Consider the following 27,274-nt stretch of genomic DNA (forward strand, 5'->3'; position numbering starts at 1 on the left):
AGAGCCTGGTTGTAAAATTGAATTCAGCTTATATAGCAACATGTCTACTTGTGTGCGACTCCATGTGCGAAATAAGCATTGTTGGAAACGTTAAATCTCCAAATCACAATCATCTTGTGTGTGACTGCTTATACTCATCAGGCTTTCTGCTGATTTGATAGTGCTAGCCCTCAATGACATGAAGTGCTGATGGTGTGAGACACATTATAGCTTATAACAGTACTGAGGTTGCACATTAGAGCACACACTAATATACTGGCATTACATGGCTTTATCATTTGGCATTATAACAGGGTATTATATAGGCAGGTAATCTGTTCTGGTCAAAACATGCCATTATATTCAGGGTGGCATTATAACAGGGTATTATATAGGCAGGTAATCTGCTCTGGTCAAAACATGCCAGTATAGCCAGGGTGGCATTATAACAGGGTATTATATAGGCAGGTAATCTGCTCTGGTCAAAACATGCCAGTATATCCAGGGTGGCATTATAACAGGGTATTATATAGGCAGGTAATCTGCTCTGGTCAAAACATGCCAGTATATCCAGGGTGGCATTATAACAGGGTATTACATGGGCAGGAAATGTGTTCTGGTCAAAATATGGCATTATACATCATTCGGCATTATAACAGGGTATGATGACTTCTAATTACTTTCATTTGGATGAAGAAGCTTAACTCAGGTCACAGAAAACAGTTGTTTTATTTATCAGGTAAGGAGACAGTGTACCTGAAGAACTGGCTTTACATCTATAAAATAACAAAATATATTTCATGTGTCATAATAGTTGAAGCCCCAGCTGGGAGTCAGACATTTACTGAAGCAGATCGGAGCATTACACTACATTTATGAGAACAAACACTGGTGGTAGCAGGATAATGTCTCCACTTTCATGTTGACAAGATAACAATTTCAACAAATAATGTAAAATAACAATACAACAAAACACCTGCATTTGTCTCGTAAAAGTAGATGTCATGAGTCTCATGACCAGCCTGCCACTAAACTTGCAACCTGCCGAAATATCTGTTATTCTTATTAAATACTGTAAAAAGACTCCACTAAAACATCCTTTTTGTACGGGATGAAAACGTCCATATAATATGTTCCATTCCAGGAGTGCATAATTTATTGGGAAAATAGTGAGTGTGGTGTCACCATGAGGAATACCTGAAAAGAGCTTCACATTTTGCAATCATGTGGGGAATCAAACCTGAGCCTTCTGTGTGACAAGCAAATGCTTTAACCACTGAGCTAACAGATGACAGTGACAAGGGGAGATAACTCATGGCCACCTAATCTCTGTGGTATTGTAATGTGAGCAGCAAGACAGACCAAACAGATGACATGTCAACTGAACTCACTGGTAACCTACAGAATTATGAAACACACACTAAACTGATGAGTCATCAGAAACAAGAATATCTTTTATTTCAAGGAAATGAGAAAAAATGGTTTTACAGAAATAAAATAGAAAAAAATATCAACAGGAATATACAATACAATCACTAAGATCTAGTAGGAAAAATAGAGATTCGATCACAAGTCAAGGCATGTGTTTTCAATATTTGTACACCTGTCAATATCTCTAGCTACACTGAATTCATACTCAAATATTGTTACAAGACTTTAGTTGCTTGATACTGACATTTCTTGATACTGCCTACAATAATCGGGGGGTAAACATTACACATCATAACTTAGATAATTTCAGATGTTGATGGATGAAAGGTTTATCTGGGTATCTATTGTGTGTCAGTAATACTATAAACTTAGTTACACTGTTTTTGGTGTCTTCTTAATGAAAACTTCTACCCTGGACTCTCAATCAACACTCACGTTGTAACAATAAAACAACCCATCTACTGCAAAAAAAAAAAAGAATAGAAATAGTATTTTCAAAAAAATTTGCATCATGAAATTGCACTTTTAAGAAAATATTATATGCACCAAAAGATGTGTACATGTTCTTCATAAATTATGCGAGTCAAATATGGTACAGATTTACTTTGACAAAACTGCCCACCAAATGCATTTAACAAATATCGTCTGTATCTTTGGGAGCAAGGTACAAAATACACTTTAGAACACAAAAAACACAAACTCTGAGGCCAAGTCGATACAGTGTACTTAGTTTACACAAGCTGAAACAAACATTGTACACCTTACATTGAAAACCAGTGTTAGAAAACATCACAGGCTGAACACATGATTCATAAATGAAATCAACCTCGGAGTTCTACAGGTGAACCAGTATGTAACCATACAGATATTGAGATCTAGGTCTAGGATAACATATCGAAAAATAGGCACATACTATATGTGGTTTGAGAAGGGAATTCCTGTTAGTACTTCATAAATACACAACATGCTTAAACATTAGTATTAGGAATAAATAACATATTGCCTTACACTTGTATGGTTTACTGTACTGGTATTCATTGCAATTGATGTATGGAAATGCCAAACATATTTTCTTTCAGACTGTTGTCAAACATCCAGAATACAAATGCACAGAAATAACCATGCAATGATACATGCTTTGACAGCTTAATTTGGTAAAACCATATTTTTACTGATAACCTTGCCTGTTATATGAACTGACAAAAATGTTTCTCCAGACTTCACTACTTCAGCACATGTTTTACATGAAGCCAGCTGAGAGGAAGAAGCTAGGGTATATATCACAATAATCAGCAGAGCAAGCTGGAATGATTTACACTAATACAGCTGTAACTGGTTCCAACTTCCATCCTTTGAGGTTGCTACAGGCTTGGTCAGTTCAGAAAACCACATGTTACCATGGTAATGGCAGATTCCCAGCAAACAATGTACAAAATTTGATGAGATCCACAGTCTACTGCTGCAGAGTGGGACTGTGATATACTCTATGGCCATCCTCCACTCGGCTCCATCACATTCTTGTATTACACTCCACCTCCACTCCTCTCCACCGGAATCTTCACTTCCGCACTCTGTTCTGCCGCCATGGCAAGTCGCGAGTTTGACACCCGGCCACTTTTAAGAGCACTCATGAGCTGCAACGTAAAAGATCATCAGCTCATCAGGACCAGGATAACAGGTCTTCAGCTCATCAGAACCAACATAACTTAAAATGGTGACCACTGCCCAGAAACATTCATCATTATCATCATCCTCACTACAAGAATAATATCTTCCTTACACATAAATGTTGTTTTCTGATTGGCTGAATGTGCTGAACTCATTTGGTATTTTGTGATAGTAATTCCACATCTCGAATAACATACAATCATGTATGGAAATTACTGATGTTTTGCGAATTTGTACCCACTGGTTCAACAATTCAACATAAACATTGAGTTTAAGTGCATATGGACAACTGCACAATAACAACTGCTTAGTTAGCAAAACACTTAAATTCTTCTGCTGATCACTAAATTCTGATGCAACATTCAATCATAACTCCATCACTAATTCCTTTGTCTTTACATGGTGCAAACTGTGAGAGGGAAACAGTTCCTGATAATTGTAAAAACATACATTATATACTGCTGACAAAGAAATAAAACCAAAATCATAAAAGAAGGAAATCATGCAAAAAGAAATAACTAGAAACTGTGGCTGAATCAAAGATACACATCAAACCAGTGCATACAAGAAAGTTGTTTCAAAGGCATTTCAGAAATTCTTACTCATGAAAAGTATGCAAAAGGCAGTATTATTGTAAACCGATTCACGTTAACCCCTTCATGATTGCTATTGTTGTTAATGGTAACCTTTCACTAACCATACATAATTCTGCTATGTTCATTATTCAGGCTTGTTTAACAATGATGAAGGGATCCCTGCTAAAACATTGTTATTACACTCTGATACAAAATTGATATCCATAAATCTTTTGTCTACATTTGCAAGACATTTCTTCAGTTGGGAACCAGGCTCAGGGGTTTTCAGCCGACCCCAAATTTCTGTGTTCAGTATATATGATAATTTGTGACTCAGACATCGTGTATGTGATTAGGAAAATCAGTTTGATTTATGTGTATGATTACACTAGTGATAAGAGACAAAGTGGATTTTGTCTTGAATGAGCCTGCCCATAAAGCCTGGTCCCCCATTAGTGCATGATGCATCTCACACCTGTCTAGTCCAGACACTGACACCAAAGCCTGACTTTCAGCACACTAACAAGCTGGGAAAGTAAACAGATGCTGGTAAGCCTATAACACACTGATCTAGATGTACAGGATCTTCCACAGCAAGGATGACACAAAAATGCCATGTTCCCTATACCACAAGAGTGATCTATCATGACCTTGAAACTCCAACTTAAGACAAACATGGGGCACTGGGGACCTAGCAGACAAAGACAAGCATGAGGATTTATTCTTTGCAATATCAAACAATACTGGGGTCTTTGTGATCTGCTGAATCATGATAATGATGTGGTAGTTAGGGCTAATTCATCCTTTGCATGGCAACCATCTTGGACAAAAACTGGGGTCTGTCTCTAATGACAGACAACCTTGTGAGTTATTCTGCTTTAGAACGCTTGCAGTGAACTATTCTGCCCTCACAATGCTCAAAGGGAGACAATCTAGGCATCTGTTCTGCCACTGAATGCTAACAGGGAGACAGACAGACTACCTAAGGAGCTATCCTGGTACAAAGAGAATCAGTAAACACAGGAGGAGTAAGCTGGGCAACTAAATCATGTTTTGTGAAACACATCAAAACCCTACAAATGAAACCAATATGTTTGTACCAAATAAATATACTGAAAAGTATGAGGTGAGAGAGCAATTTTTGTATTTTCATAATGACAAAAAACACGTCAAGATGGTCAGATTGAATGTGAAGGAATGTCTCAAATGAGACTATATGAGGATTGGTGTTTTTACCACTTTGGTGAAAGTAATGAATACAGCCATGCTGCAGGAAATTTAAAAGCAATCAGCAGTGGACTGAGAGCTATCAGATTTAACTCTAAAATATCAATAACAAAGTTGTGTGAAGCTCTTCTGACTGAATCACTGACCACATGTACCCTCAACTGTGATGAAATATCATAATAACTTGATGGCCAAGAGATCTACTCTTCTCCAAAGTCACTGTCCCATGTGCCTCTGATAGAGATGGCTTGTCAGTGAGCGCCCACAGGAGACACCAAGCAGTGATGATATCTGTACTGTTAGTTGTGGAAGGACAAATATTGTCCCTATGTACATCTACCGTCAAATTTTCAATTCAATTTCCTTGCTACATGGTCACCATCTTTTAACATCCAAAGACAATGACTGAGTGCCATCTCTCAACAGTGGATCTTAAAGTACAGCTGAAATGAGCAAGGTCCAATCTGAGCATGATACCCCACCGACTGATTTAACCGGATAAAGCACAATATACTGTGAAAGATTTGACAGCGAGACCCAACAGATAAAGTGACACTGTGCCACAATGGATCTGAAAATAAAGCAAATAGACCATAACCAATTTGAGAGTGAAAAGACCTGTTTATGGTCAATCTGACAGTGATCTAAGAGTGAAATGCAAGATGTACCATGATTGATTTGAATGTGAAATGCCAGAGTTTAATGATCTACCCATGAGTCACAAGCGTGATGTACCATGACCAATGTGATGAAAGTGAAACCTTCCATAAGAAATGAAACCTTGAGTAGAGTGGAACTACAGAAAGAAAAGGGACTAATGTGGATCAGTCACATTGACATCACAAACCACACCATCCTCCCTTACCTACAATGTTGCCAAGGTAACTAGTGTTTGTGCTTTTGTTTCTTCTGTAATAAAAGGATTTACTTGTAGCATAGGATATTTGTTTGATCATAAATCTATGTGTACTGAGTGTGTTTACTGAAGGTTGTTTTGGACTAATTATTGCACTAATTCCAAGCACTACTGAGACACAACTACAATACTTGTACAACTATTCAACATTCCGGTGTCATGGTTACTGCACTACAGGTGTGTGTGTGCTTGTTTGTGTGCATGCATCTCCATGCCCCATCCACGTTTGGATATCTGTGTGACCAGTGACCATACAGCTGCTTCCTCAAACCAATAGACATCATGCTGGTATTGCCAATATTGGAAACATACAACACAACCCATTCCAGTTAACTACAACTCTTGAGTCAAATGGCAGTGATTTATACAGCCTACTGCAACCATACAGCCAACTGCAACCATATGGCCTACTGCAACAATAAAGTCTATTACAATCATACAACCTACTGCAAAAATACAGCCTACTGCAATAATACAACCAACTGGAAACACATGGCCTATTGCAATAATACAGCCCACTACAATAATACTGCCTACGGCAACCCTACAGGCTACTGTAACCACACATGCCCAGTGCATCCATATGACCTACTGCAACAATAAAGTCTTTTGCAACCATACAGCCTACTGTAACACAGTGAAATATGAAGATCAGGACAAACAAATTCTACAACATTTTACATTGAAAGCGATTGTAAAGATGTACATGATACATAAATGGTCATCAGATAGACTATAACATAGGTGCAAGAAGTAACGGAATATTCGCTTTAGAGGCAACCTTGGATGATATTGGCTGGAAGTGCCGTAGTAATAGTTTCACTATGATCCTGCTTTACCCTTTGTTTCTTTAAAAAGAAAGTGAATTTCCAGACTGATGATTGCGTGGCATGCACATGCCTTACCTATGTCATGGCAATATGCAACTTGATATATGACTTGCACTACTGCTACTAATTGAGGTACTATCAAGCAGTAGGACAGTGAACACTAAAGATTAAATATATGGTCAGTGAACACATTTCAGATTCAGTTCCTAACAGTTTGAGTACCTAACCATCAAAGGTCTCAGAAATAGAATAGCCGGTTAAAGAACACCTCGGACCCTTTCAGGCACCATCTCTCACATTTCATTTAGAGAATGAGTTGCAGCTAAAGTCATCCATATTTTGACATGATCTTCTCATTTCCTACCTCAAGCTGCCAGACAGAAGGCAGGTAAATAAACAGAACAAAGAGAGAACAATAGAAAAACAACAATGAAAAAATAATTTTTCACTAAATGCTTGAATTACAGGATTAACTACTCTTGCTAAGAAGAAAACTTTCAGCTCCAAGTTGATCTGAATAAACTCATTTCCAAAGATCAAGAGAATACCTGTTGTGCACTGATTACCTGACTTAGTGAACACATGTACTAAGATGATTCCCAGACAAAAGGATCACCTGCTTTCATTACCTGATCATGGACAGATGTTGTGATTCGTAATTACCCAGGAAAGTTACTCACTGTCCCCAGAAGGTTGCGTAAGTTAACTATGGTGACCTCCTGATAGAAGGCTTGAGTGAACTCACAAACTGCCCCAGCACAAGCATTCTTACCTGGAGGTACTCTCCCAGGTCTACTTGAGCATTCTTGTTGAGGTCTACTTCACTTAGAATCTCATGGAGTTGATCTTCAGTCACCTTTTCTCCAATTTTCTGCAAAATACAACATGCTGGTTAAAATGCAATCCTTCAACCAGCACAGTACAAACATGTCTGCAAGAAGACAAATATTTGAGACATAGCAGTCAGTAATAATGGCTGAAAATTGAAAATCTTCTGAGCTGATCCTGAGGTAGCTTTAATGATTCAAATTTCTTCTTGAATTCTATAGCTGTGTATACTATCTTCAGTTTTATAACAGGTTACATTTTCAAGACTTAAAGAATCAAATCTGAATTTCAAAACAAGGACCCATGGATCCAAATGCACATAAAATAGCAATTTGGGTTACTCCGCTGAGCATGCAAACTATTGCCAATGATGTTAATATCTACATCTATGTTGTTATTATTTCCCACTATCAATGAAGCTCCTCTAACATATCCAGTTCTTCTATACAAAATGTTAGAAACGGCTACTTGAAAACAAAACCATATACCTGCAGTTAGACATGAGCGAATGCGTTAATGAGATGTATGATCATATGACATTCTGACTGTCTACACCATCAATGTTCAATGATCAGATAAGGCCAAAATATAATCATTTTCTAATAAACTTCTGAACAATTTAAAACTTGCGCCACTTGTCCTGTACTATATAAAAGAGAAGTAAAGGAACACTCTTTTTCATCCATCCATCCAATGATTAGACATAAGAATCATCCATCCAGTTACTAGCCCTGACAATCACTCCTCCAGTTACTGTAAACAGCCAAATTTTCGCGACTGTTTAATTTTCGCAATTTTCGCGTCAGACTTCATGACGCGAGAATAAAAACATGCGATAATATAGATATATCATTCACTTTATTCAGATACGTCAACAACATAAAAACAATACAAGTGTAAACTGCTCATCACTGTCACCACTGGGCTAATCTGGATTAACACGTGTCACTTACTAATACTCTTACTAACAGTTTTCACAAGAGATTAGCCTTTCGCCAACCCCTTATATACAGTTTAACATTTCACTTGTTTTTTTAACATTTAATAAGTAACTGGTTTCTGTAACTTCTAAACCCTTTGATGTTTGAAAAAGACAAACGAGATTTACTGTTTTTGGAGATTCATGTTTTCACAATTTACGTAAGCAATCACAACACGTGAGAGGAGATAATTTAATTTTCATTGTTCTAATACCTGGTCTGGAAGAATTAGGTTCGAAATCAATTACATTTGTTTTTAGATCACTACGCAAATTTGTATATTTTATAACAACTCAATGATCACGCACCTGGGTATTGTGCTAAAACATTCAGAGATGCCCTCTGTAACAAGATCACATGCTTGTCACGTGACCGGTCTTTTTCATGGCTGAATGAAAGATTTATCGATCAATATTCTGCTTGAAAACGTAGTCATGTAAAGTACCCACTAGGACTACATCTCAGTTATTTATACTGCATTGCATCTGTCAATACATTTGTCAGCCAGCACCTCGCGAAAATAAGAAGGTGCGAAAAGGTTTAGTGACCACCACTCGCGAAAATTCAAAGGCGCGGAAATAAGACAGTTTACAATACTGGCCCTGACAATCACTCCTCCAGTTACTGGCCCTGACAATCACTCCTCCAGTTACTGGCCCTGACAATCACTCCTCCAGTTACTGGCCCTGACAATCACTCCTATAACTACTACCCCTGACGATCACTCCTCCAGTTACTGGCCCTGACGATCACTCCTCCAGTTACTGGCCCTGACGATCACTCCTCCAGTTACTGGCCCTGACGATCACTCCTCCAGTTACTGGCCCTGACGATCACTCCTCCAGTTACTGGCCCTGACAATCACTCCTCCAGTTACTGGCCCTGACGATCACTCCTCCAGTTACTGGCCCTGACGATCACTCCTCCAGTTACTGGCCCTGACAATCACTCCTATAACTACTACCCCTGACGATCACTCCTCCAAAAACTGGCCTCGACATTGACACCTCATTCTACTGGCTTAACAATTACTCCTCTATCTACTGGCCCTGGCAATCACTTCTCCATTGCTGACCCAGACAATCTCTTCCACAATTACTATCGCTTCTAAACTACTATCCAAAGAGTTCAGCCTATCAAACCCCCCAGTATTGTTCTCAAATACTCAGGCCACATATCCATGTTGAACTGAACGAGTGTGGTTTTACACAATTATTTCGCAAAATTCCAGCAATATCATGGAGGGGACACCAAAAATGGGCTTCACACATTGCCCCCATGTAGAGAACCAAACCTGGGTCTTCAGTAAGACGAGGAACACTCTAACTACCATAATACCCCACCACCCCAAGGAGAAACTTTGTGTTTACTCCCTTACTACAATCAGTTTTATAAAGACTAATATAATAGAGGTTCATATATATGAATATGTTACCTCCACAGCATCACATCTCAAACTCAACTAAATTGCTGTGGTGTAGATATCTGAGCAGTTCTTCAAATGAAGTGCAAAAAAGTGAAATGAATATGACTTTCAAATTGTCAGCACTATTTCTGAACAAATAAAGAGTGGTTGAATCTGGAGCAGTGAAACTGTTGCTCCTACAGGCAGCAATCTCCTCCAAGCAAAACAGTCATGATGTGTAGCCATTTTAGCCATGAATTCCCTGACCAGCCTGACTCGGAATGAGATGACGTTTACTGTGATATGCAAAAGCTGTTCTACTGTTAGTTTATAACAGCAAATCTCCATTAGTAATTTGAGAAGATTAAAACCATTCTGATGTCAAGAATTCATTGGTTTCATGGTATATTTTATTAGTCTATTGAAATGATCTCATAACTGATGGCAGCCAGCAACATAAGCATCTAGGTGCTGTAGCTCAACATACATTTACATGAACAAGTGGAGATATCACCTGAGAATTATGGGAAATGTAGCTGTTCTGAAGGTGAAAAGACTTTTGATGGCATATGCAAGGTGGTATGTTTAAGATTAGGAGGCAGTTCATCTTCAACATGTAAGGTTTTTTCAGTTCTGTAAAATATTTTCTTTAGTCAAATCAAACTAAGCATTACAATTTCTGAGATATTAATAATTTTCTTTTCAAAGACTATCCACGCAGACATTAATGTTAATTTTTTTTCTGCAATTTGAATAGTGTTTGATCAAACAACGAAAAGTAGAGTTTTTATGCAAAAAATCCAAGATTAATACTGGGTAGAAAATTCAATCAGAATTTCACTTGTATCAGAAAAAAATCATACAGTATGAAAAAAAATTGAAATATAAGTAAAAGGAACAGCATTTGTTTATCTTGAGTCACTTCAAGATGCACACATATCTGAAAATATTTGCATCCAGTGCCAGAGGGTGGCAAATCCTTTCACACGCTGCAAAAACTCAAACAAATCTTTAGGATGTTCATTGCAAGCAAACTGAATACTCCTTGAAAACTGTCTTCCATTAAAGTAAATTTTCAGTTTATAAGTAGTTTTGGGAATCAGAGACCAAATTTTCGTTTATTTAATATTATATGAAACAATGATTTTTAAGTTAAAAAAGCTGCCTTTGTTAGTTGATATTTGGTTATTTTGTGGTTTAACCTAATTCAAACATCTTAGTTTCACAATCAGCCCAGTGAGAGAAGGAATAAAAGCAAAAAACCCTGATAGAAAGGCAACAGACAACAGTGCACCACAATCTCACCCTGACCTGAGGCCCTGGTGATCTCAACAACATGTAGGTGAGAAGGAATGTGACTGAGTTATGGACTCCACTTGCTCAGAAGGAAAAGACAACTCAGCTGAAATGCACCACAAAGTTTTCATAGGGATGTAAAGATCACACAACACCCACAAAAAATAAATACATATATAATACAAAGATAGTGCTTCAAAATCAAAATAACTAAATAAACCTATAAGTAGTGACTATTTTTCAAACTGTTGAAGAAAATACTGCATTTTAAGAAAAGTGTTTGATTCTGCCATTCTCTATGAGTGTGCAGTGAAGCAGGTTAGACAGGACACCAGGTGTTAAGCCACTGTGCTAGGGCAGAAGGTCTATATGGTCTGAATTCTTGACAACACCACTGGAAGCTGACAGGAAGCAACAGCACATGAACAAACCTCACTTTCAACATAGGCAAGTTTCTGTCAACAGAATATAAGAATACGTCACTGAATAGTTGAACAATGTAGGGATGGGGTAGTTGTGTATTGGTGGATTAAATTGTCGAACTTGACAAAACTATTGCTTATGTATTGTTACTTACCTCTCATTTCGTTGCAAAAGTGTGTGTCAAGATTGTGGTAACTTGACAACTTGAATGTAGCAATGAAGGTATTAGTTAGATATATCCTACCACTTTTGTTTATTAGTGTGAGGAGAAAGTAAGCTTTTAGCAATATGGCACAGGTGTGATCAAGACGTTAAGAATGGGCTCAATGTATTGGGGAATCTAACTCAGATTACACTTCAACCACTGTTCTGCCTATGTGTCTTACAAACAAGTGTCTACCTGTGCCAAGTGAACACTTGAACCTCTAGGCTAACATCAGACTTGATCCAGATGAGCAACTACAGAAACAGTCGTCAACATTCAGAGGCCAGGTTGACCTACAATCAACTGTGTTGGAGACCGTTGTCAACATTCAGAGGCCAGGTTGACCTACAATCAACTGTGTTGGAGACAGTTGTCAACATTCAGAGGCCAGGTTGACCTACAATCAACTGTGTTGGAGACAGTTGTCAACTTTCAGAGGCCAGGTTGACCTACAATTAACTGTGTTGGAGACAGTTGTCAACATTCAGAGGCCAGGTTTACCTACAATCAACTGTCGTGAGGTAACCAAAGGCCATAATACTACCTCATGTGAGAATGTAAGTCTCAGATGTGCCCTTGAACAATTTACCATTATGTCCACAGCATTGCCGTACAAAGCCTAAACAGGGAAAACATCTTTGCAACTGAGGATAAAGCATTGTGATAAAGATTTTACAATTCCCTCATTAGGTTTTATCACTGGATGTAAGCTGCCACAGGATGAGGAAAACTCATGTATACCTTTCATTTCAATGCTTCAACTTATGTTATAACCTGTCCTCATCTTGTTACCAGAACCAGCAAAGATGTTTTATTGGAACAATCTAGATCAGCATTCTCATCTGACATTTTGAGCCAACTATGCATTGATACCAGTGCACTATCCTGGCCTGTACATTATTTGTCATGAATAAAAACATGTCAAAATCCCCATCTACATGAGTGAGTGAGTTTAGTTTTACCCCGCACTCAGCAATATTACAGCTATATGGTAGCGGTCTGCAAATAATCGAGTCTGGACCAGACAATCCAGTGATCAACAACATGCGCATCGATCTGTGCAATTGGGAACCGATGACATTTGTGAACCAAGTAAGCGAGCCTGACCACCGTCCCTTAAGTCGCTTCTTACGACAAGCATAGTCGCCTTTTATGGCAAGCATGGGTTGCTGAAGGCCTATTCTACTATGGGACCTTCACGGGTCCCCATCTACATGACAACAATATGGCAACTTATATACAATGAGAGGAAGATACTCACTGACTTCCTTACAGATATGACAAACAAATACTCCAATCACAGCACTTGTTATAAATTCTCTCAGCCAGTGATTCTATGTGTAGAAGCTTAACTAGTACACAAGTGAGGTAAGTTTAGAGTGGAAACTGACACTGGCTTTGTTGACAGACTTTGTGACATTTTTGGTGTATGTTCACATGTTTCAGCTGACTGTATTTATTTTTGCAAACTTTTGTAAACTAGCCAGTCAGTGCCTAATCATTCAGTGTAACCAGCCATCAGTACCTAATCCTTCAGCACAAGCCCATCAGCACCTAATCCTTCAGCACAACAAGCCCATCAGTTCCTTAATCCTTCAGCATAACTAGCCCATCAGTACCTAATCCTTCAGCACAACAAGCTCATCAGTACCTAATCCTTCAGAACCAAATCCTTTGAATAACCAGTTCATCAGAGCCTACTCCTTTAGCATGAATAGCCCATTAGTATTTAATCCTTCAGTATGACTAGCCCATCAGAACATAACCATTTAGCAAAACTACCCCATCAGTACCTAATTTTTTAGTGGACAAGATTTCCCTCTGCAAAACTAGTCAATCTTTTTTGTGAACCTATAGACGGATACAGATTTATCTCAATGACACAACAGTAGTGTATCATTATTTATCAAGTTGCTGTAACAAGATATTACTGTTTGGAACCAAACGATCACCGTCACATGCTAATGATAAATAATTTGATCAGCTGCAACTTCAGTAGATGGTAAAGTGCTGAGTTTGTTTACTATCATAACACAGAGTGCCTTTGTTCAACTTTTCATCTCCATGACAAAATAACAACCCTGACATGGCACACATTCAAACTCTCAGACAACCACCTTCCAGGTACTTACTTACTGCCTGGTGAACAGAAGTACATATGACTGTGTTGTACTATAACACAGTGTGCAACAAAAACATTTCCTATGTACGTTACAACACAGACTTGCTGTCTTGCCTCAAACATGGCAGAATGCACTGAGCAGATCGTCCATGCCAGGTCTGATATATGTACTGGTGTGAACATAATATCTGCGCTGAGCAGAACGTCTGTGCCAGGTCTGATATATGTACTGGTGTGAACGTAATATCTACACTGAGCAGACCGTCCATGCCAGGTCTGATATATGTACTGGTGTGAGGGTAATATCTACACTGAAGAAGAATGGTTTTCAAGCCGCCAAGCCTATGGACTACACTGATGTAACCAACACAGCATTCAGCAATGATCACTCACACCAACACTCAAGGCAAATGATTTCACTGTGAATAAAATATATACATAGCACTAACTTATTAAATGATGTCAACAAAACATTCAAATACAACACAATTACAATAACTATTCAAAATAATCTACACAACAAGTACATAACACTCTGTTGTTAATTACAACATAATTTTATAAAGATGAAGGAAAATCTCTGAAGGATGACAACTTCATATTTCCCACATTTCAGTATGGACAACAGAAGCTGTCTGTCCCCAAACATAACTCAATGACAGATGAAGTCAGCCATACAAGACTGATGCCTACATTCTACCAGCTTGTCAGTTCAAACATGGTGAACAAGGCAATACTAAGTCCTGGACTCACCTTGAAGTATCTGCGCAGGTCATTGATGGTGATGTAGCCCTTATTATCATAGTCCAGGCCCTTGAATCTCTTCACATACACGTTGATTTCATCCTTAGTAAAGTTAATAGGGGCCTGCAATTCTGAGGCCTTCTTAATGTCTAGGCCCATCTCCCTGCGGAGGAACCGTTTGGCTCTTTCTGTCTCCTCCTGAACAAAGATTAATACAGCAAGTACAGACATGCAGGCCAGAAGTAGAAACTCACTGAGTGAGTGAGTGAGTTTAGTTTTACACTGCACTCAGCAATATTCCAGCTATATAGCAGCGGTCTGTAAATAATCGAGGCTGGACCAGACAATCCAGTGATCAACAACATGAGCATCAACCTGCACCATTGGGAACCGATGACATGTGTTAACAAAGTGAGCCTGACCACACGATCCAGTTAGTCGCCTCTTACGACAAACATGGTCGCCTTTTGTGGCAAGCATGAGTTGCTGAAGGCCTATTCCACCCCCGGAACTTCACGGGTCAGAAACTCACTGAATGTCCAGGACATTCTTAGTGTCATTTTCCAAGAAGAATCTGCTGTCAATGATCCAGTCACCTACAGTGTTGTACAGTCAATAGTGGACATGTGGTAAGGGTGTACTCCAGTTTCTCAACCTTAAATCAGAGTAGATGCCTGAACATATCTGGTGTCCTCCCAAAAATGAACTGGTCTTTGCAAGTATTTTCTCAGCGGTAGAGAAACCAAGTTTATTTTTAAAAACATCACAGTGTAACCCTAGGGTATCATCAACAAGTATACAAAATATCTAAGAGACTGCCCACAAATTATGCGAGCATTACCAAGTTCAAAAAAGCATGTCAAAAAATGCAATTAGATATGGGACTTTCTAAAGAAGAAAGTTTACCGAGGAGTGACCAACAAACTGACTGTGTGGGCATTCAAAGACAGGATAATTATGTCATGGAAGGAGAAAAATACGCTAAAGCATTTCTGCTTGGAAGAAACGAACAGCTTTGTTCAGTTGTGGAGGAAAATATAGGCCACACTACATAGACTGAAATAAGTGAGTTTCCCCTTGATATTACAGTTTTTGACACGCTGTTTTGAATTTGACAATACACGCATAATTTGCAAGCAATCTCTCAGATACTTTGTAGACATGTTGACGATATCCTAGGGTTACTCTCTGTGAAATATATTTGGTTTATCTATCAATGAGCAAATACTAGTCAAATACTGGTTCATTTTTTTGGGACACCCAATATAAATACAGATGTCATAAGAATGTAAAGCTAGCAGAGAACATCAAGCTGTTGAACAGTTTTTGCACAATTTCAGTTTGATAGACAATTTTATAAAATCTAATCCTGGAGACACAGTATACACATTTTCTCTACATATATAGTGAAATCATACTGATTCGATGTTTCTTTGAACATATTACCTAAATTATAAGGTAGAGAGTAGTTCACTTTCGTATGGATAATCAATATCAACAGCAGTTCTCTGACAGTTTATGAACCAATTGGTTGGGACTATTTCACTTCTTCATTAAGCTTCCACGCAATGAAGTTATATGTTAAAAATTGATACACAAGCAGGGATTCAAACAAAAGTTTAATATCAACAAACCTTCTGTTTTGCTTTATTCCACTTGAGTTCTTCAGCCATGATTTCAATGATGCGAGGCAAGGCCTCCTCTGCTGCGTGGACGTTGCAGAACGCCAGACGAGTACGTCGTGCCAGGACATCTATTGCTGAGCAGGCATACTCGCGCACAGCGTACTTCACCTGTCAGAAAGTGGTATCAGTTAGTGAGGGAGTGGGCTTGTATGCCACATAAGAAATATTCTCACAATATCATGGCAGACAGACATCACAGGCTTCATACACTGTCATCTATGGCCATTAACTGCAGGCTAGGACTGCCATTTAACTCTGAAGCACTCTCCTCTAAGCAGTAACTAGAAATGTGATAATACTGCCAGCATAAAACAAATGTCATAATTTGAACGAAGATCCTGACATAGCTTTAAGGTAGGAAAACATACAGCTGTTTGTGTGCTCAAGCTTTGATGACCTTTTAATTGTCTAGCTTTAATACTGCAAACTGTGGCAAAAAAACTCATCACACAGCACCATACATTAACAAATTCTGATTGGTCAGTCTGGCTGACACCAAACATCAACAACTTCTGATTGGTGAGTCTGTCTCACACCATGCATCAACAACTTCTGAATGGTCAGTCTGTCTCACACCAAACATCAACAACTTCTGGTTGATTACCTCGGCCTCTGTATAGGGGTACTCCTCTGATAATCTCCTGCCAACAATGGGCCATCGGCGTCCTGTCAGGTTGGCCAGCTTGGCCACCTTAAATGCCTTGTCTCCATAAGTGTTAGCCAGATGCTGAGCAACCTGTAGGCAAGAGATATATGGGATACCTACACCATGCTATTGTGCCATATACTTCTTGAATGCTAGGCATAAGCAAGCAACGCAACATACAGAATACACGTTTCATTTGATCAGACTTTAGAGTTGGTTTGCTAAAACTTCTCATTTCTCATTACTTATGACTGTGTGATGCTAACTGGTAAAATATGCATGATTATCAGCTGAGCAAACATAAACCAAAAGTAATACTTCTCAACTCATGTCTTTTACTCTTACTACTAACATATAGGTAATAGGCCATTCTTCACAAGCCTTACTTCGTTCTCCAGCCCAAAGTCCTGAACGAGCCTGATGAAGAGGGTAGGAGTGAAGCCATGTGATCCCTCCACCATCAGCCCCTCTGTGCGGCAACCAGAAGTGGGGGTCAGACCACACACCTCCACAGCTTTGTCAATAGTCTCCTGCGCCATGTGACGATACGTCGTCCATTTCCCTCCTTGAACAAACCGAGAAAGAGGGAGTCAGTGTCAATATCTGTTACATCATGGTGCTATGAGGGAGGGATGTTTTAAATGAGGCAGGTCCAAAAAATGATCCACATTGTAGAAGTTGGCGAGTCATCAATGAAGATTACGATGACACGAACAAAACTTACTCACATTTACAAAGTGCAATGTTCAGGTGCAGATTCTTGCACCACTGTCAAGCTACAGTGGGGTCAAGTGTCTTCATGTTAGTGCTAAGAGCCAACCTTAAACTCAAACCAAAACAATCCAATTCAACACAGCTGCTTCAACTCAAGGATGGCAAAAAAATACCAACTACATGCAGACCTGTGACCCCAGTGTAACCTCATAACAGTGTAACAATCTACACCTGAACACTGTTCACTGCAATTAACAAGAAGCTGTTATCCATATAGTCCTAATCCCCATGCTAGGTATAACCACTCCGGTGAAGCTCATGGCCACCAGTCTTAGTAAAATTAGTCCCTGTATTATTTGTTACACTCCTCTACTAAGTCTAACAAACCCTAGTAGGAGGTCGTGTCAGGTAACCTTTGAAAGACCTATAACTAGCCAAACGGACTTAACCAGTTAGACAATGGCTACAGATATTTGGCCTGCAGTGTATACACCTCTGATGACATGGTTATCAATAGCCAATATTTCCGCAAGCTGATATTCTTGAATATGTAAAAAACTGTATCTTCAGCAACTGTTTACTCCCTATTGACAGTGCTGTAGTGTGCTCTATGTGCATCATCCCAAAGCGATCATACGCAAAATACTGTTAGGAATCGTTCGGGTACGAACCTTATCAAGGAAAAGGTTCAAAAGGTATGTGTGAATGTCCACTTTCGTGATTTGGTCAGTGGTCTTCTGATTGACCAATCTCAAAGGTTATTTGACACAACCTCCTACTAAGGCTTGTTAGACTTAGTCGAGGAGTGTAACAAAAACTACTGAGACGAAATTTACTGATACTGAGTGCTGACGACCAGGAGTCATAAGGAAGTACATTTTGTGATTGAAACCCAAGATATCATGATACTGCAAACCACAGGAATGTAACTCTTAACTGTCTTAGATGATTGGGTGTCGTAACAAGCTTGGAGCTCTAGAGATTTCAGCTGCAGTGTGCATGAAGTAATCCTACCCACACAACCAGTGTCAGTTCATGTTAGGATATAGGAGTTACGATCACCTTCGCATGAAGATTGCCCTGAACTCCTGAGCATAATTTTCGAAGTTCTCTCAGTGTTAAGATAGTTGTAAGTTAATGATAATGTATGGTACCTAATACTATCTTAGTGCTAAGAGAGCTTCATAAATTTAGGCCTTGACATGCAAGTCTCAGGCTTGATGCATAAATAATTACATCAAGTATTTGTCAGGAGAAGCAGTAACCTTGTTCCTCATTTTACCTGTGATGGTTGCACATGTGAAGGTGTGAACTATCCCTTTCATACAATGAAAACGTTTGTTCAATCTCCTGTCCAGTTATGTCCTATATCCTCTTCAATGAATGTCGTTAGTCAAGATGCACATACCTGCTATTGTTGTAAGTTTATCAGGAGACGTACATACCTGTTATTGTCATAAGTCTATCAGGGGATGTACATACCTGCTATTGTCATAAGTCTATCAGGGGATTTACATACTGCTATTATCATAAGTTTATCAGGAGATGTACATACCTGCTATTGTCATAAGTCTATCAGGAGACGTACATACCTGCTATTGTTATAAGTTTATCAGGAGACGTACATACCTGCTATTGTTATAAGTCTATCAGGAGACGTACGAACCTGCTATTGTTATAAGTCTATCAGATGTACATACCTGCTATTGTCATAAGTCTATCAGGGGATGTACATACCTGCTATTGTCATAAGTCTATCAGGAGATGTACATACCTGCTATTGTCATAAGTTTATCAGGAGATGTACATACCTGCTATTGTCATAAGTCAATCAGGAGACGTACATACCTGCTATTGTTATAAGTCTATCAGGAGACGTACATACCTGCTATTGTTATAAGTCTATCAGGAGACGTACGAACCTGCTATTGTTATAAGTCTATCAGGAGCAACCTCTATGATGTGGTTCCTGGCGATGGATTGAGTATCTGATTTGTTGGGGTCAGCTACAAGTGGCCGGAGCCCACTCCAAGCAGACAATACATCGCCTCTCCGCACTGGGAAACAAGAAGTAAAACAATAAGCATATACATGATCCAATGCTGATGATTCTTGAATAAAACGTAGTAGTGAATGAAAAGTAAACAAAAACTAGTACAGTATAAATTAAATTTGCATGTTACAGCAAAATATTTTTAATTGTTAAACATAATTCATTGTGATATGAAGATCTGATATATTGTTTCATTCATGAAAGTTATGTAAGTGTAATTCAGTCAATGCAGGCATAAAATGTCACCTCAGAACTCTTATTACTATTCATATGTCAGGAGCATTTTGCAAGTTGCTAGGCAATTGGTAGATTAACCCCCTGGATGCCGAGTTTTTTTTCAAGCGCACATTTTCGTAAGGTTTGAAAAGTGAACGTTTTGCGAGATTTGCGCTCGCGTGGTACTGGATCTGCGTACGGCTATGAAATTGCACAGAAATGTAGAATATTTAATTTCCCATCAGTTGGTATAAATATATATGCGGCTGCCTCAGGGGTCTGAGAAATAGACACTGCTAAAAGTTGTCCAAAACTTTTGTGTGTGTTGAAAAACAGTAAATTTCTCCGTTTTTTATCGTGCACCAATAAAAGGACTCTGCTACGTTTTTTTTAATTTGGCATCTTTGCGGAATGTGTGAGCGAAGAAAATACAGCTTGATATCTGAACGACATAAGTGTATATGAAATGGATGTATGTACTAATGCATAACGTCATAATCACAAAATCAAAAATGACCTGCAATAAATGTCAAAAATCGATTTTCTACCATGACGTCAAACGTCGACACAGTATTCATGCACGTATAAAGATAAGGGGGCATAACTCAGCTATGGTTTACATTAGGTCAATGTAACTCCGATCACATGGAGAGAATTTGCTGTGGATACCGACAGTATATTTTCGTGATGTTTTGTTCACAGTGAACCAAACTATTCCAATACAAAGTTCCCCAATGTGAGAGGATACCGTTTGGTAGATTCACAATTTGTAAGATAAGATGCCAGTGTACTACATCAAAAAGCAGGTAATAGCGATTTGGATGTCCCTATCCGATACATATTTTAGTTCTTAGATTCCCATATTCTCCTGTTTGTGTAGATGTATTTTTATTAATTTTGCATCATTATTAACTAAGTAACAGCCACAATTTCAAATGTAATGAAATAACTGAAAATAATGCGACATTTTAGTTGACGTAACGGCATGTTTCGTGCATTTTGTGACGTCGGAAAAAGACAACTCTGGTTGCTGATTAGTATATATCTAACCTAATTTCTACTCAATGTGTAAAAGATCTCGGCTTCTGTGTCAGAATTCAAAACTTTTTAGACAAAATATAAAATGAATGGTTTTATCACTGAAATAGTGTCCTGAACCTATCAACAATTACACGGTTCTACTACATATCTTATTGTGAGCAACACGCGCACCTGCCTAGCATCAATTTAGCATAAATGAAAATTTCACAATACCTGATTATTCATTGAATATTCATTTAGGAAATAGACTTTTCTTCTCATGATTATGAAATCAATTCCATCATAAGTATGCAATGAAAGGTACAAAGAGATCGCTTTTTCAGTACAGAAGTATTAGGATATGGACGTAAGGTTTGTCCAAATTAAGACATGACCTGGTTTATATATTTTTAACAATTTTCGTATAAATATTGTTTGAGATGGATATTCTGCCATCAGATATATTTTAATCGAATTTGAATTGACTTTATTATCGAGAAAAATGATAATGAATCATGAAACGTTTTTGACAAACTCGCACCTGGTCAATTAATATTCATAATTGTTTTGTCTATAAAAATGACACAAACCAATACAATGAACAAGACAATTCCTTTAAATAGTAGTATGCGCGCCCCTACATTTCATAAAATGTGCAAAATCATTTTCATTAATATTATCCGTTTTACTTATAAGTTGGAATTAAATCGCTGTTTATTAACCTGTTCATATTAAACTGCAATATTTGTCCCAACGTATTGAATATTGCACATCACGGGAACTAAAGCACATGTTGCAGTAAAGGCTACGTGTGATCTTCCAACACTTGTGTAGAGGCTTAAAATGTGGTATAGTTCACTTACTGAGTCAATTTCCCATGTAAGTATTATTCAAACAATCAAAAGCTTTCAAAGAATAAAAACGCATACCTTATATCCACATATGATATGGTGTTGAACATGGATATATGTAGATAATGAAATCAGTTTCATGAAAAAATATCTGAACGATATGCAAAATATACATCACAATACTGAAAATGCAATCGGAATGGTATGGGCATTGTGTTTACTCTTGTTCAACCGACCTTCACCTCAAAGAAATTGCCTAATATGTGCAACAATGTTGACGTGTGACATCACTACCGATGACCGATTTCTTTCAAAATGGCGGCTTCGCTGAGAAGGGTACACAGGAATTTGCGAGGACTTTTTGCTTGATTCAGGGATCTTTTGTATATAAATGTGAGATGTAAGTAATCAGAATTATTCTGACTATCTGTGTATTGTCATCTGTTCTTATCGTTTACATTGTAAATGACGGAAGAAGCCAGAAATGAAGATAAGTACCGTTGTCGTTCTGCGTGATTTTGCGTCAGTCATGGCGTCACGCTGCACTAAAAGTTTGACAGTTTCTTATGAATTACCAAATTATTTCATTGTATCTATTTTCAGTTTGCTATGTTTTGCCACGATACTCTTCCCCTGAATATACTAAACGTATTGAGCCATTGTAAGCAATGATTAGACATCTGGATGTTGGAAAATTTCCGAAAATGCTAGGCAGTGTAAAATTAGAATTTTTCTTTGTTTACAGTTCAGTCAAGCGCTGTCTTTCGAGCACAGCGTTCGTTTTCTTACAAAGTATATTTCGTTTCGTTTTGTCTAGACAGTTGGTATTGGTGACAAAGACCTTTTGTAATTTGATTCTAAGATGCTTGGGGAATTCAATGATGCATTTGTCGCAGCTAACTATGAAGAATACATGATGCAATAGGCGTCTCAATACCAGCCTTCTCGAAACGTGATTTTGTAAACACTAACCAATATGCCGAAAAGCGCATTTCGGCGTTCGTGTAAGTGTATTTTCGAAAACATCCCAACCGATTCTAGGTACATCGGTGACGTTTCAGAATTATCATTACTGGTTACATGAAAACTTGATATCAGTGATCATTAATATGCTATTTTTGAAATTCATCACTCCCAGTAATTATCCGATTTTCACATTTCAAAAGATACTGCAAATAACGCTGTGAATCTCGATTTTGTACAGTTTGAAAAATGGCGACATTTACGATGAAGCCTATTTTGAAAGACGATTTTAAGCACTTTAGCTTGGTCTGAGATAACAGTGGATGGTATCAAGAAACTGGGAATTTCCCGCAGAATTCAAAACTGTGAAGTATTTATATATGCGTGGTATATTTAGAATTTTATTGGACTTCCAAGTGAGGTATGTAGAGGAGGGACATATATGTCCCTGTGGCATCCAGGGGGTTAAGCTTAGTGTCTACAGTAAATGTAAGTGTCATATAGTGTATGCAGTCATAAAGTTGTTTCACAGAATCAGTTAATCTCACCTTCAACATCTGGATTTAAATAATTCCTAATTTCATTAAGTATGAACTGAATCTCTTTTTCTGTGGGTTGTGGGTAGTCTGTCACATCACAGGGGCTGTCCGTCGTACCTGGCACAACAAACAACATTCACTGCAGATAACGTACAACAATACCATCACTGGTTATAGTCAACAGACAAATATTGCTATAGGTCATTATACTCAAATTTTCTCCAACTATGTCACCTTAGCTTAGTAACAAATAAGTGAATAATGAACCAGAAAGAGAGATTCCAAATTCTTTGTCCTCTACAACTGCAGTTTGTAAGCTGCAACACTGCATCATTAGCGTTACAGAATTGTCTCAGAAGAGACAGATGACTGCATGTTACCAGTCTGTAAAATGACCAACAGTGAATGGTATCATATATTGTTTTCAAAAACGAAACGGTGTGATATCACTGACAAGTTAGCATCAGTGAGTGAGTGAGTTGAGTTTTATGCTACCTTGAGCTATACTCCAGCAATATCACAGCAGGGTAACTGGATATGGGTTTCACATGCTCTGCCCGTGTGAGTGAGTGAGTGAGTAAGTATGGTTTTAGCAATATACCAGCAATATCACATCTGGGGACACCTGAAATGTGCTTCACACATTGCATCCATACGGGGAATCAAATCTGGTTCTTCAGCGTGATGAACACTTTAACCACTTGGCTACCCCACAGCCCCTCCAATCAACATTAAGAATATCTACATGTTTATAAGATAGAGGGTTGTTAGGTACACATAATATCTCAACATTTATGATTAATGCTTCTCCTTAAACAACTGGGAACATGAGTCCTTAATTAGAAATGTCTATGTCTTGTTGGCAACCACTCACAATTGTAAATAGTGACGGTTTTACCACAAGTAAATGTTTTCTAAAGGTGGCCTGGTAACCATTACAACTTAACATTCTCATACATTTCAGGCTCATTTCAAGCATACCACAATGGAACTATTAATACTGATTCACCATCCCAAAACAACAGCTACCTTTCATATGGTCTAGGTTCCATGTTGATTCTAGTTGTATTCTGAGCAAAACTTCAGTGCTGTGCAGCAGGATATCAGCTGTACAGAGCAGCCTGTACAGAGTCCAGAATAGACATCCCTGTGACTGATACACAAACCTACCAAACACCTTCATGATATGTGGACACACACCTGGGTATGTGGACACACACCATATCACATATCCTGACCACCAGATCAATCACTGGATTGTCCAACTGAGTGTTTCCAAAGTCCTGCCATTGTTTGATGTATTACTGAGTGCAGCACAGAAAACAAACACACAGTCCGTAATACCTGCTAGTGTGACTTTCTGCCATGGCAAGAAGAAGATGACCCTCCCATCACTGGTAGATGGATCAAGCAAACCCATACTCTCAGGACTGGAACAACACAAACGACAGGTCTAAGAAAAGGGGTTCAAAAGTGTAACTTGTACATAGTCTGGGTGACGTCTACATTGTCAGACAGCCACTAAATCAGTCAGCTCCAGTCAGCTCCAAATCAAAGTGGGGTCTCCAGGTGATCACCCACCTCTATCAGCTATTTGCTCTACCAGCATTCAACAAATAACATAAATCTGTCCTTGATATATGTACTGCTGTGATAATCAAACTTCTGTAGTAGAATAAGTCATCTGTAGAACACATGCAAAATCAGCTTATCACCTGTAGCAGTTATGTATATAAAGCTAATCACTTATAGCAGCCATGTATATCAAGCCCCAAAACTGCAGTAGTCATGCATATCAAGCAAATCACCTGTAGTAGCCATGTGTATGAAGCTAATCACCTGTAGTAGTCTGGTAGCACTATATGTACACCTGAGCTGGGTTGGCAGATTTTCCGCACCTGTGGGTTGGACATTTTACGAAGAGTGTCCGTGTATGGGCCAGTGGCATTTATCACACACTTAGCTTTAATATCAAACTCTTTCCCTGAAACAAATACAAACAGAGGCAGGTGAAATATCATGTCCACATGTCCATGGTGATGAAGTGTAAGTGTGTTAATGCATCAGGGAATAGGGTCCCAGTTTGTAGGGAATAGGATGTACCCCATGAATTTTCAGAAGCAAATACAATAATAGGTCAGAAGTTGAAGGTGTTTTCATTATATTCAGTGAAACAATAACAAAACAAATTTAAATTAACTGTGACACTTATACTTAAATATTTGAGTGTTGACCATTATCCAGCCTGGCTTGGTTAAAGTCCATTCTGAATATGTCTCTTTAATAAATAACAGGTAAAAAACACTTCACTCTAAAATTGGATCAAGATATTTAAGCAGTTGCAAAGCAAAATGCAGAACCATGGATGACGTGGACTCCTTCGAACTTGAAACACAACCCATCTAGGACACATTTACCTGTTATTAAGTCTCTAACATGAGCTCCACACACTGTCTCTTTCCCTTCCTCATCTTTCGTCTTGAGTAGATGTACAACCTCTGTGTGGTTTGTGAGTGCACCACCCATCCTTATTGACGTCATTGCTAATGATATGTTCATCCTGGCATCGTCATGTTGACCTGTGGAGAAGGAGGTGAACTCTCAGTAACATCCAGATATATGCAAACTCTCAGTAACATCCAGACATATGCAAACTCAACCATTTCAAGCGAATACTAAAAATTATTAAAATCTAAATATTTTAGACATCTAAAAACTTACCTTACCATAGGTCTTATGCATATTACCTCAAGCTTCGCTAAACGAGATCAGACAGTCGTTGATTCGCCATCCCCTTGATGGCTACCTCATGTAATCTACAAACGTAGTCACGGAAGGTGATCTCTCCACTCGTACAAGTGCGCAGAATCCAAAATTCACTTTTACCGCCAACAGGAAGGTCCGAAGAGTCCAAAGTGGGGAGGAGCATCTAGCGTTGGGAGGGAGTCACCACCCTATGGTAAGGTGAGTATTTAAATATCTAAAATATTTAGATTTTAAAAAATAAACTTACCTTACCATAGGTCTTATGCATATGGCCTCGACAGAGGGATGGTGGTGTGGACTCTGGAGGACCATCCCTCAGCAAAACAGTGCACATGCATCATGAGAACCCGGGAAACCAATGCCAACGGTCACAGGATAACACCTGGAAACAGGACAAAGAGTAACCCAATGGAACTCCAAAGAAAAACCGACGCACCCTGAGGGTGAGGTTAATCTTAAGACCAACAGTAAGTAACAGCGTTATTACCTAATGGGCAGACGGTCAGGTAAGTTGCCGGGCAACCACCAGTGGACCAAATGACTGTTATCCCTCTACGTCTTCAACTGCCAAGTCCCTCTTGTAGTGGGAAGCGAAGACAGTTGATGACTTCCAGAAACAGCCCTCCATGATCTGCGGTACAGTGCAATTCCGATGGAGGGCCATTGTAGATGCCAGAGCCCTGATCTCATGCGAGTTATTCGTTACCGGATGAGGCAGGTGCTTGGCATCGTAGGCCGCCAGGATCGTAGATCTGAGCCAAAGGGCAATCACGTTCCTGTTTACCTCTCCTTTGCAAGTCGACGCAAATGGAATGAACAACTTTTTGAGGGACTGTCTCTTAGAGGCTGACCTTTTAATATAACATCTCAGAGCTCTGACTGGACATAGCCGCTCCTCCTCCAAGTCATGATGACCCAGGACTGCAGACAATGGAGGAATGGAAAACAATATGTTGGGCTGCCCGGGGACCTGGTTCTTAGCAACAAAGTCCCATAACAGACCCAAGTGAGATCGTCCATGCCTTGACAGTTAAAAAGGGATCTGTGTGACGTCAAGAGCGTGGATCTCACTGACTCTAGCCACTGTCGCCAATGCTAGAAGGAAGGCTGTCTTTTTAGATAGGTGCTCGAAGGAAGCTTCCTCTAACGGCTCATACGACGGGCCTCTAAGATGTTGTAGGATGACATTAAG

General features: G+C 38.9%; 1 protein-coding gene across 2 annotated transcripts in view; it reads right to left on the bottom strand.

Moving 5' to 3' along the window:
- Window positions 1–689: 689 nt before the first annotated feature.
- The window catches only part of LOC137297678 (glycerol-3-phosphate dehydrogenase, mitochondrial-like), a 51,759-nt gene continuing 25,174 nt past the window's right edge, over window positions 690–27,274 (bottom strand). The window contains exons 7-18 of one of the 2 annotated variants that reach the window (XM_067829593.1): window positions 25,734–25,895; window positions 25,156–25,300; window positions 24,661–24,746; window positions 23,326–23,433; window positions 19,597–19,731; window positions 17,347–17,525; window positions 16,919–17,050; window positions 16,264–16,422; window positions 14,639–14,827; window positions 11,567–11,590; window positions 7,399–7,497; window positions 690–3,044 (exon numbers count right to left, since the gene is read on the bottom strand). In XM_067829593.1, the coding sequence (XP_067685694.1) occupies window positions 2,934–3,044; window positions 7,399–7,497; window positions 11,567–11,590; window positions 14,639–14,827; window positions 16,264–16,422; window positions 16,919–17,050; window positions 17,347–17,525; window positions 19,597–19,731; window positions 23,326–23,433; window positions 24,661–24,746; window positions 25,156–25,300; window positions 25,734–25,895 (1,529 nt within the window). In that variant the 3' untranslated portion in view covers window positions 690–2,933. The remainder of the gene's footprint in view (window positions 3,045–7,398; window positions 7,498–11,566; window positions 11,591–14,638; window positions 14,828–16,263; window positions 16,423–16,918; window positions 17,051–17,346; window positions 17,526–19,596; window positions 19,732–23,325; window positions 23,434–24,660; window positions 24,747–25,155; window positions 25,301–25,733; window positions 25,896–27,274) is intronic. The other variant, XM_067829594.1, reaches the window with a different exon arrangement.

Source organism: Haliotis asinina, chromosome 10, assembly GCF_037392515.1.
Source record: "Haliotis asinina isolate JCU_RB_2024 chromosome 10, JCU_Hal_asi_v2, whole genome shotgun sequence".
NCBI classification, from domain to species: Eukaryota; Metazoa; Mollusca; class Gastropoda; order Lepetellida; family Haliotidae; genus Haliotis; species Haliotis asinina.